General features: G+C 35.2%; 1 protein-coding gene across 13 annotated transcripts in view; it reads left to right on the top strand.

Annotated features, from left to right (window-relative positions):
- LOC128241542 (dual specificity calcium/calmodulin-dependent 3',5'-cyclic nucleotide phosphodiesterase 1-like) overlaps nt 1-11,721 on the top strand; it is a 370,992-nt gene extending 359,271 nt beyond the window's left edge. For 7 of the 13 annotated variants that reach the window (XM_052958537.1, XM_052958533.1, XM_052958535.1 and 4 more), the window contains 2 exons: nt 392-454; nt 9,905-11,721. In XM_052958537.1, coding sequence (XP_052814497.1) covers nt 392-454; nt 9,905-10,004 — 163 coding nt within the window. In that variant the 3' untranslated portion in view covers nt 10,005-11,721. The remainder of the gene's footprint in view (nt 1-391; nt 455-9,904) is intronic. The other 6 variants (XM_052958539.1, XM_052958528.1, XM_052958527.1 and 3 more) reach the window with 6 other exon arrangements.
- Nucleotides 11,722-13,126: the final 1,405 nt, after the last annotated feature.

The following is a 13,126-nucleotide window of genomic DNA, read 5'->3' as shown; positions in this document are numbered from 1 at the left end:
CCCAGGTTTAGGATTTATCAGTCCTTCAATTCTTATTTCCTATAATATTTCCTGCAAAATTTATTTAATTCAATTTTAAGGAAGGGTCTAGAAGACACACTTACTTAGCAGTAACTTTGATAAAGTAAATTTATGATTACATAATGCCTATCGCCAATATATATGTACTTAGAACAATTTCAAGACAGTATTTGAAAATGCTTTTGCTTGAAATAAGCTTAATGTTTCTTAATACTAGTGATGAATTTGTATCTGCCTGTTACAGTAGATGAGGGCTGAAAGTTTTTTCATTGGGCATGAGCGTTAGTGCGGGACTGCCTTCATCCTTAAAAGCTTTGTCATGTTTCTCTTCATATTTCTTGACTTTTCTTCACTCTTTTCAAATCTCAAGTCGATGCCGAGAATGTTCCAGCGAAGCCATATGCAAATGTCGACAGCGAAAAAATGACTCGAGGTAAAACTGTGGGTCGTGAACGCCAGTAGATCTATATAAAACAGTGCATGCAAGCTAGCTAGCGCAGTCAATTTTGCCTTTCTTTTTCATTGTTATGCATTTAATATATAATATACATAGAATAGCCTCACTATTGTCTTGGATAAATAGTACTATTTGTAATCTTTTAGATTCATCACACCTTATAAGTGTTTCACTCTTGTATAATTTGATAAGTTGGTTTTAGTTTTTATCTATATATAGGTCGTTGTGATGTTTATGGGCACATTTCCAATTCTATGATGCTGCATTACATATCTAGTTTGATACAAGATTGAACTATGAGCTTCTTTCTTTCTTTTTTTTTGGGGGGGGGAGGTAGGGGGGGGGGTCCAGAAAAAAAGACAAATGAATTTTATGTTGTTGCTGGTGAAATAGTTTTTATATATAAAGGAATTTTGACAAAAGCTGTTAAAGTGACTCGCACATTTTTTGGGACCAAAACTTAGTTTTCCCGGTAATGCATCTGAAAACACTTATTTTATCATTATTTTTACTCTTTACTCTATCGAAATTGCAGAAAAAAATACAGTTACAACATAAAAAAGTATTTTGGTTTTAGTTGGGTTCGATCCCACCCTGGTAAAGTCATGAAAAAATTAGAAAACAGCCAACTAGTCCACACAGCCAAAAGTTTAACAAAAGTGGTTGATATGTTGACCTGTTAAGGATACATTGATAACATCACGTGATAATGTCAATCAACCGATCATGCAACACCACAGCTGTAATTAATTTTCAATCGCGTTATTAAAGCTAATGAAAATTGTGGTCTTCAAAGACAATATTTGAGCGAATATCAACATTTCCTAATGGGTTCCAGCTATTGGTATTTTTGTTTTAACACTCCTTATGATTTGCCACACTTTATTGCGAATAAAAAAATGAGTGCATTTTGTAAACCATGCGCGAGTCACTTTAAATGATATTGTTTGGCCTAAGTAATTCTTTGAATTTTCAATTTACAGTATGCAGAGCAAGTCCCTTTGCTCTTGCCTAAATAATTTTATGAGTGAAGTCCCTTGACAATTTTCTTAATAATTTTAGGAGTGATGTCCTTTGACTAACAATTGTATCGAATTGATCACCACAATACATTATAGCAAACAAGGGCTACTGTTGGATATTCCATTTTCTGCAATTTTAGAAAGACTATAGTTTTTATAGACACTTACTTGAATTGTACAAGAAAATTAGTTTGTTGCTAAAGTTGCTTTCTTTTATTTTAAAACTATTAATATTATATGATATATAGACTAGATCTACTGCATATGTATACATTTTTCAGGTGTGTAGATCGCTCATTGTGTACCAGTGTGGGCTCATTCTCCACCATTCTTTATCTTTTTAAGATTTTAAATTACAATTACATTCTGATGTGGTACACCATTGCTAAACTTTGAATTTTTAAGCAACTTAAGTCCTCAACTAGGGGTCGTCTTATCATTGCATGTATCATATGATTTCTTTTTATGACCCTAAAGGGCACCCACCTGTTTCTGATCAATTACTTGTGTTTACATAGGCCAAAGGACCTCAAACTTGGTGGACAAGTTGGTCATGACGAGCAGGATTTTGAGGTCAATGGGTCAAAGCATATTAAGGTTGTGGAGACATTGAGCTGAAAATCCCTACTATCATTATTGAAGAATGCTGAGTTCCTGAAGTGACCTCAAACTTGGTAGACAGGACAGTCATGACCAGTAGATAAAGCCAATTGACATTGAGGTCAGTCAGTCAAAGGTCAAGGTCATGGTGACCTTGGGTTTAAAATCCATTTCCCATCATTAACTGAAGAACACTGGGGCCAATGGGCCTCGAATTTGGAAGGCAAGTTGGTCATAGCCAGTAGATAAACCCTATTGATTTTGAGGTCAGCTGGTCAAGGTCATGTTGACATTAAGCTGAAAATCAGTTTCCAATTAATTACTGAATATTTTTTGAGCTTTGGGACCTCAAACTTTGTAGAGAGGTTGATTATGACCAGCAGATGAATCTTATTGATTTGGGATCAGTTTGTCAAGGGCAAGGTCATGGGGACCTTCAGCTGAAATCTGTTTTGTGATCAATGATTGAGAAACACTGGGGCCTAGAGACCTCAAACTTGATATGCACATTTTTCATGTATCAGCAGATGAACCTAAATTATTTTGATGTCTTTGTAGGTCATAGATTAATGTCATTATAACAGATTATTACTTGGGCCTAAGAACCTTATACTTGAGCTTAAACACTACCATTGTGATTTCAATTTGGAAAACATAATACATTATTCACTTAAAAGTTCCCAGTGTTGTTTTTTTTCTGTAACAAAAGTTTGTACATCAAACAAATAAGACACAAAGAAGATTTTTCAATTTCAATTTTTCTGTTCTAAGTTTTTTATTAAAAAATTGAATCCTGGCAAGAAAATCTCTAATAGGATGTAAAGTATTCACATCCATCTTACAGTGACTTTCATTTTTGTGTTCATTCTTTGTTTTTTAAATATGTTAGCAATCAATATTTCAAAACTGCATGGGAAGGTTGTCATTAAAACATGTTATATATACATGTACTAAAGGATATCTGTCCACAATGGTCCAAGTACTAATCTATAGATCCAACCAGGGGTCGAATTTAACTTTTTTTGATACTCGCAAATATTTGCGAGTGCTTAAATTTTCAACTCACAAAACCAGACACTCACTCGCATTTTTTAAAGGCAAACCATTGTCTTTGCTTGCAAAAAGTATATATTGTATGGAAAACAGTGGTTTAAGGTTTAGTGTAATTGTTTTAATGAATGATCATGTATTTGTACATTAAACGATATCATCATAACACTGGCATTACATACTGAGTCTGATCAGGCCAGTATTGGTCCGTGCAAAATATTTTGAAAACGTTCCTTTCGTCATTTGTGTTGAGGGTCAATTTAATGTTCAACTTCCTCTTCCACATCGAAATAGTCTTAACCTACGGATTATTTCATTTTGGCTTCTTTTTTTGGAACTGATTGATCATTGCCAACTGTGAGCTGTAGGCGATTTTAAATACAGCACGCATTAAACTTATCCTTTTGCTTGTTATCATTATACAGACCGTGTCTCGATACGATTATCGCTAAATACTGCCGCCAAAATTGGAAAGGAAAGACCAGTCTACAAAAATACATTTTATCGAGTACCTGCCACATAGTAACGAGTCCCTGCCTGTGTGCAAAACGTTAATCTACGTCATCATTTTCTGAGCGATTATCGGAAAACGAAAGTAGGCATTTCTAAAATTAGTTTCATATCTATTCTGTAGGAATCGATCACTGATTATGTTTATATCTATTTCGGGGATTGCATATTTTCTGCAAATTTTGAACTGGCAAATTTTTGCAAGTGTCTTTAAATTCAACTTGCATTTTTCAATTTTTGCTCGCATGTTGCGAGTGTGCGAGTGCTAAATTCGAACCCTGGATCCAACATGGCCTTTCGGGGAATGTGTTACATTCCAGTGACAGTTTTATTTTCATGACAAACAAAGTTTGAACAGGGTATTATGGAATCATCCTGTGGTCAGTCAGTAAGTCAGTAGATTGGTTGGTTGATCAGTCTGTCTGTTGCAAATTTTTCTGTTGAGGCATGACTTGAAAACAAATGGCTGGAATTTACCTAAACTTCATACAATTGCCAAGCATAATGAGAGAAAGAGCAATGAACAAGGACCATAAACTTACTTCAGCTAATTACAGCCCGAGTTATTGCCCTTTGTTACCTTTTCTTGTCCATAGCATAAATTGACAAATACTGGATGGAATTCAATTAAACTTTGTACAATGATGATACACAAAGACCAAGAAGTGCAGAGTACAAGAACCATTATACTTTTAACCTACAGTAAAACTGCGATTGCTCGAGGTTGTCGGGGACCGAGCCTAAACCTTGAGGGAACCGATGTTTCGAACGACCCGATTTTCTCCTGTCTGTTATGAAATATATTCCAGTGTATTTAAATTATTTAGTTGTCTGTTTACTGACACACTGATTATGTATTGCGTTGTGGAAATAGCTCATATGTTCAAAGGCTGTCGTTTACTATATGTTTACTAAATATAAATTGTAAAAGAAATATCAATTTATCAATAAATCGATAATTTTTTTACAAAATGGCCATATTGCAACGCAAGGTGACAAAAAGGAATTCTTTTCAGAGATTCTGATGTTGGATCGATATAGTAGTGTTTTTTCATAGTTTTTTTTATTACTCATGTACATATCTCACAATTAACTTCTCATAATTATATTCTAAAATGCCCATATCAGGGCTTGACGCTTATTCTAATACTTGGTTGCCCTTCGGGCAACCACCTAGCCATTTTCACTTGCCCGAATGGATTTTTGACTTGCCCAATTTTTTTGGGCTCATTTTGTTGTTATACTTCACATCAAAACCCATTTCCAGATTCAACCTGCACATGTATCAGGGCTTGCTGTATTTGAAATAAATCAGTTGTCATAAAATTTGTAACTAATAGCACATACATTCAAATTATTAAGGATGAAATAAAATTGAATTATAAAAACGAACAGTCAACCTCTTATTATCTTAGCCTTATAATCTTACATTTATTTTGAAGTAAATTACAATTTATCACAATGTAAAGTGAAATCGTAAAGTTCGAATAACCGAGCATCCGAAAATTGGAGCAGTCCGAAAAATAGCCAAAATTACCATTCTCGCTATGTCTGAGTCCAGGAAAATTGTTTTCCCAAGACTCGACCCGGCGTCGTTTTCGTTTCTTTTCATAGCTGGTCTTTTACTCGGATGACTTAGCCTTTTGTTCGTTTGAAACATTAAAAAAACTTGACAGTGTCGACTGTCAAAACACCATTTGTGTACATTGTGAGGGCATTAACTGGAATGCTAGCTATATGGATTTGGTGCAGCTCACGCGATTGGCCAACGGATCTAGACGGAATTACTCGAGCTCTATAGGAAAATATTCGGCAGTCTTCGCCATCGTAGTTTCGAATGAAAATGTCAGAGGAGCTCCATTTGACCCGATTTTTCGAGTCAACAACCAATGAGTGCATTAGTTTCGGTTTGATAAATACTCTCCAAGAAGGAGAGTACGGACTACTATTTTTTACCAGAAAAGTCGCCACTATGACGAGTTTTTTTTTTGTTACTGCCCGATCGGGCAGGTAGATTCTAAAAACTACTGCCCGCCTGCAAAAATTACTTGCCCCGGGCAATCGGGCGGTGGTTAATGTCGAGCCCTGCATATCAACTAATATTGGTCATGCGTTAACAGTGTTAAACGGGTTTTCACACATTATCAATTGCCTTTCAACTGTCATTGCAATTTTTACAACTTGCAAAAATTTAAATACCAACTGTTTGTTTATTTTGGAACACGCGTTCGGGAAAAAGTGTGAAATTATGACCTCGAGGGAGCCATAAGGTTTTGTGTATGATTTGTGTACTTGGGACCGAGATTATTGCTCCATTCCTCGACATAGTTAGGTTTCGATGCAGCGTAGGTATATTTTATATGAAAATAGAAGGAAAAAAGTTTGGTACCAAGCCTCGACCTCGAGGGAAAGCCGGTTCTCGAACGACCGCTTGTTCGAAAAACAGCAGTTTTACTGTAATTACAGAGTAATTGCCCTTCGTTACTTTTTCTTGCCCGAAACATAATTTAAAAACTACTGAATTGAACTTAATTAAACTTTATTCAATTGTTTATCACAATGAGAGGAGGTGCAGTGTAAAAGAACCATAACTCTAATTCAGCTGATTACAGCATTAAATTGCTCTTTGTAACTTTTACCAGAACATAAGTTAAACCAACTATTGGCTACTCATTAAAAATATTTATTTATTTCATTTGCCATGTTTGGCATGTTTGGCATATAAACACAATATATGGAGAATATGTGAGATTGCATTATTTTTCATCGGAGTGAGCACCAGCTAGCTGGAAACTGTATTTCAAGGTTGGCATTGCCACGAGTGAAATATTTTCTTTTGATGTTCAGGTGGTCAGATATTGCGATCAAACATTAAAACAAGCAATTTTCTTTCTATTGTATGCCTTGTTATAAATTGTTCAGATGGGCTTATATTGCATGCAGGCTGACATTTTATCTGGAAGTGAAAGCGGGCTAAAGTTTCAGAACATTGCAGACATTGTATGAAGTCATTCTGGCTGCCATTAGCTGCTTCCATTTATATTTTACAACTGAAAAAGACTGGCAAAAACTTGTCAGCTATTTCAATGGCTTTTACGATAAATTTCTTTGAAAACTGCAGAGCATTATAAACATATTGAACAATGCAAATGCCTTCATACCAGTCCAGTTTAATATAATGTATTGATCATGATGTAAAATGCCTTCTTCCCAATATCAACCATGTCCACATTTATTCTGTAAAATCTAAGAACTGCTCTTTGTTAATTCTATTATTGTTGTTTAAATCTTGTTATACAAACACTATGTTTTTTTCAGTTATTGACTACATCCATAATTTGATTGGAATAATTCTCCTCCAGACATATTTCCTTAAGTGAATGACTTCCATGATTTTCCGGATTTTTCCATCTTTGGAAAAAAGCCACCTTGACCTTGAAAATAAAGTCTGTGACCTTTATGAAATGTTTGAACTAAAGTGACCATTATTAAAGGTTAATGTTCAGTGATGCTGCTATTTTCTTTCATTTATAACCCTTTTACATTTACGCCATATTTGTGGTCTTGTATTTTTTCTCGTGCACAACAGATTTGGTAAAATTTGCATACCGGACGTGTGTTTCCGGTCATGTGACCGGTGCTGGAAAAACTCATCTTACATACCCCATGTAAGATGAGTCACGCGCAACATTGCGCCACTACTTATTTCTTTTATTGTATGGTTTATGAAAAGTATATTATGCAATTTCAATAAAGAAGATTCAAAAACATAAGTATACATTACTTTTGATTAAAACTGAAAATAAATAATCGTAAAAGCACGATTTTTAAGGGAACTATTTGACGTAGATAGTGGTTTAGAATTACTGCGCTTTATGACGTCAGTACACAACGTCGCATGCGCTTTTTGGTGAAATATACAAAAATATGTTTTCTACGTCATTTTTTCCTCAAATTCATAATTTTAGGTATGCAAGAAAAAATATCAATCATGTGTTTCCGGTCCGAATCGAAAAATCGAACCCGAGGGCACGCTGGATGACCGGTAACTCGGCAAGCCTCGTTACCGGCCTACGCGGGTGCCCTCGGGTCGGATTTTTCTATCTGTACCAGAAACACATGATAGATACTTATACACTTACACCAAATATTTTACCACAAAATCCATATACCTGTTGTTGTTTTTTCCATTTTTAGCTCGTCTATTTTTCAAGAAAACAAAACAAGGTAGTGTCATTGCTTTCGGTCGTCGTCACCATTGTAGACGTTAATCAACTTTTGCTTTGGCCATTCAAGATATTCAGATGAAACTTGGCATACAAGTTGCCTGAGAATATGCATAGCAAGACTCTGAAATTTTAATGAGTTATGTCACATGTTCATCTGAAAATAGCAACAGATGGGCATTGACCTTTGCTGGGCAGTGCTCTTTTTAAACATTATAACATTTTGTTGCATTTCCTAACAAAAAAAGAACCCAAAAAGTCATTCTAAATTTTTAATGTAACCAATTACTTTTAGTTTTCAAAACATTAACACTGATATATAGTTTTCAAGTCATACTTCAAATGTTTGAGCCCCTAAGTTATAACCCCTCTTTAATGTCAATTCCTGGATCGGCCCCTACATACATTATGTAAAACTGTCGACAATTGTCGTATGGGAGTACACAGCTGCTAAGCTGTACTGAAAGTTCAGTTAATTCTTTCCTAAAAAACATGTATATTTACAGTCATTTTGTATGAACATTTATCTTAGACAAAAGGTGTTTAAGAATAAGTGTAAAATATAATTTTGTTAAATTTACACATTTCGTTTGTACATTTGTTTAAACTTATAAAATACGATTTGTAAATAACCATATTTTTGTTAAACATATTTATGTGTTACAACTTACACATACTAACAACAGTAAAAACCCTATAATTGTGACCACCTTGTTTTCACAACCAACCCGCTAATGAGACCGATTTTTTTCAGATTCGTTCTTTATCCTCTATAATTCAATGGTCGTAAACCCTGAAAAAAATGGGCACCTTGTTATTCAGTAGTATGGCAACTTTATCCAGTACCTTTTAATGAATCACATGTTAAATTGATCCACTCATGCAACCGCAGACAATTGGTTGATAGGTACTTAAAACATGTTGGTGTTCACAACATGACATTGTGTCCAGGTTTATGATCACTGACCACTTTATGAGAACGAGTAGCTGCTTTACAATAGAGATCAAGAAAACCCCGAAAGTGTTTGATAATTGATGGGTTTTAAATTGATTAATGCTTTGATTGTTTTTTTGGGGGGGGGAGACTTATTGTGAAAATATAATTACAGGACATTAAAACTATGTTGTTTTAATACTGTTTAAACCCAATTGGCCAAATATCGTTTGGCTCAATGTCCTCGTTGGCTCGAACTGTATGTCAAGTTTATTTTACTCTTTGTCAGCTTTCCCACTTGGCTCGACATTGGTGAAGCTCGAAGCATTTTGGGCCGGTCCCTGGGATATCCAGCCAACGGGTTTTGACTTTTAACAGTTTATGATCTTAATTAATAAATGACATATCTTTTTATTTATTTTCTCTGCTTGAATAGTATTCCCTTATATAGCCCCAATATATATATTACCAATACCAAGTAAAACATGTACATGTGCATTATAAGGAGAAAGTTAATGAATTCCACCACTTCACAAACCTAATCATTACTACCTCGGTAATCATGAGAAATAAGACCACCCCCCCCATCCATTCTCTTAAAGTCCCATAGGTGGTCTGAATAGAGGGATTTTACTGTACAGGAATGAATTGAAAGCATGGTGCCCCATCATTCAAAACATTGCGTTATTGTTGTTGTAAAATCATTAAGCCTTGACCTTTATTTCATCATTAGTTTGATTAAGGTATACGAAATGGATTGGACTTTGTTTGAACATTAACAGAGATGGCTATTTTGTGACATTCCAGTTCTAACCCTTCTGTGTGTTTGAGAGGCATAGAACATTATTTCATTTCAAATTAATCATGTCCATTTGGGTTGCAGCGTAGCTGGCTTAGAATCTCCATTCATGTGATATAATAAAAGGAAACCTTGTACTTATATAAACATATTTTTAAAGTGGCAGGACTTTTATTGCCAAGTAATGTAAAAATAACAATAAATTTCAATCTTGGTTACAAAAAATTTAATTGAAAATTGTTAACAGCAATTAAGCAATAATACTTTTTGCATGCCTATTTTCAGACGTCTTTGTGATGAAGAAGATGAACTCAGTGAAGTGGAGCCCGACGCTGTTCCAACAGAAGTGCGGGATTGGTTAGCGTTGACGTTCACTCGCGAATGAGCAATATTAAACGTAGGGGCGATGACAAGCCAAAATTCCGCAGCGTAGCAAATGCGATTAGAGCTGGTATTATGGTGGACAGGTACGCCAATATTTTTGGCATATTATCAATTGTTGATATGCAAGTATAACAACAATTACATCAATTTCACAATGTTGTAATTGATGTTATTTCACAATAGTTTTTTACCATTATCAGGCCAGGAATTGAACTGTGTCAGGCCATGGCTTTATGACCGCTATCAGGCCAGGAATTGAACTGTGTCAGGCCATGGCTTTATGACCGCTATCAGGCCAGGAATTGAACTGTGTCAGGCCATGGCTTTATGACCGCTATCAGGCCAGGAATTGAACTGTGTCAGGCCATGGCTTTATGACCGCTATCAGGCCAGGAATTGAACTGTGTCAGGCCATGGCTTTATGACCGCTATCAGGCCAGGAATTGAACTGTGTCAGGCCATGGCTTTATGACCGCTATCAGGCCAGGAATTGAACTGTCTCAGGCCATGGCTTTATGACCACTATTGGGCCAGGAATTGAACTGTGTCAGGCCATGGCTTTATGACCGCTATCAGGCCAGGAATTGAACTGTGTCAGGCCATTGCTTTATGACCGCTATCAGGCCAGGAATTGAACTGTGTCAGGGCATGGCTTTATGACATATATCAGGCCAGGAATATAATTTTGTCAGGCGATAGTGTTTGGTGTGCAGGGAGTGTTCAAAAAAAGGGCGATACAAGTTAAGTGATATCAGTGAGTCTTATTCCAAAGATGGTGACGAAAATGTAGTAAACACCGTTTTAGGCCACATTTTCAACTGGTAAGTAGTGTTAAATATACATTTCCCATAAATGATGAAGTCGGCTTTTCTATCTTTTTATGACAATAACATAGATAGTGAAACGAAATAGTTGTTGAGGGAAAGCCCTAGAAAATCACATGTGGAGAAGAATGTGCAAAAATTCTAAGGTTGCCATTTTCTTTCAAAATATGTATCATTTTGCAATACTTTCTCTTCCAATTTATGTTAGGAATGTTGGGTTTTATTTTACAAGCGTTTCTTTATCCTGCATGGTAAAACATTTTGGTTTAACCACTTTTATGTTCACCTAATGCTAGTTCATGCACATCTGGAGACCTGATACTGGCTCAAATCTACACTATGTGGTGCAAAATAATGGATAATTTATTTTGTTTATAAGAAAGCGTCATTTAACAGGTTCAAATTAATACTTTATATTAACGGTAGCTGTAAATATTTTATCTGCACAAACTGATCGAATAATAGATTGCTCTTATAGGTAAGGGTATAAAGCTCGCTTGCTCACCCTTGTCCACTGTAAGACAGCCTGTTAATTTAATATGAAATATTGTGTTTAGAATCAAAAGGCAAGGGCCCAAAAGAGCATTGAACAAGATTCACCACAGACCTTACAAACATCACAATAGCTTCATCAATTGGATTACCACTATGAAATATTGGGCCCCCCATCCAAGCATTATGCTTGTGATGGGGGACATTTTTGGAGAAGTATACAACCATAACACTTCAGTAGCCCATATTATTGTTGCTCTTTACAGGTAAAAAAGTTGACCTTATATCACATGACCACATCATTTTTAAACATGGGATTCATGTGCACAACTCATTTAAGGACTGTTTATGTTGTCTAGTTTAACCAATCAAAACACTCCATTTCATCCAAGAAATCATCAAGACTCATGTTATAATTACAGATATATAATGTTGTTTCAACACTAAGTCTTGGATCTTAGTCATATAAACAAACAAAATCCCATAAGTTTCGGACAATAATTAATCTTAAGTTTTTGAATAAAAATCTTTATATGACTTCAATCATGTCTTAATTAATTCAGTTTTTAGTTAAGTATAAGACTCAAAACATAGTCAATGGTTGGAAGCAGGGCTTCCAAAATCTAAAAATTTGCCGGTTTCGACCATGCCGAACCGATTTCAATAACAGAAACTGGCTAAAAAATTGGTCCGATTTTTTTTTATTATTTCAGTCCAAAATGGGTATTTTTATAGTCAGTAGAAAATATAAAACACAAACCTTTCTTATCCCTTACATATTCTTAGATTCTTTTGCTGACTCTATTTAAGGAATGAATTGCGGGATTTATGTCATTATCGGGGTATGAACGCAGTTGGGTCGGTTTAAGTACTCCAAGCATTATAACTTTTACCAACCCAACTGCATTCATATCCCCGATAATGACTTCAATCCCGCAATTCATTACTTATATTTACACCAATAGTTCATATTTCATTCAAGAATTGTTAAAAAAATTACTTCATTTCATTTAAGAAAACCTTACAATAATCCTAATTCTCCCCCATTTTGTTAATAGAATGACACAACTTTAACCGGAAACATTTTATGAAATGACGTGGGTCCCAAAATAATTTTCATTGTCATAGTACCTTGAATAAAAAACTTTACAGGTTTAAGAATTTCTGACTTATGATAACTAATGACACTACAAAGATTTGTTCATTTGTTTCAAATATACTAGATATGATATTATTTCATTTTGAAGCAGATTCTGAGATCACAACACAAAAAAAAATAGGCCATAGATTTCATGCGCTGAAATAATATTTCCTTGTAAGTTGTTGCCATGACACCGTTACTCTGGCGATTCAGTTGATAGCAAGTTTGAAATTCCACAATTCAGCCCAGATACAATCGCTCCAACCAGTTGTAGATTTTTGCTCATTGGAGGTCTCTTGTTGTTGTGTGGCAGACTCAACATGAACAAATCTTTGTGTCTTGGCAGCCAGACAGGAATAGAAATAATAGATTCTTAAAATAATGGAAACCATGTCTGATTTGTCCACAGTGGACTTATTTGTAAAGCTTCCTTTACTCCATCTTCCCTGATCATGCCAGTAATTGAAAAGGTGGGAAAATGTATGGCTTCCATTCTGACCAATCAATAATAAAAGCATTTGTACACAAAGCATCAGGATTTCATGAAACATATTAAGTCAACTGCTTATAAACGAAAGCAAAATTCAAACGAGAAGCAAAATTGATCAATATCAGGCTTCATAGAATTAAGAAATAACCTTTTAACAAGGTGCGTGAAGTTAGCAC

The sequence above is a fragment of the Mya arenaria genome, chromosome 7 (genome assembly GCF_026914265.1).
Source record: "Mya arenaria isolate MELC-2E11 chromosome 7, ASM2691426v1".
NCBI lineage: Eukaryota > Metazoa > Mollusca > Bivalvia > Myida > Myidae > Mya > Mya arenaria.
This window is presented reverse-complemented; position numbering and strand designations above follow the sequence as displayed.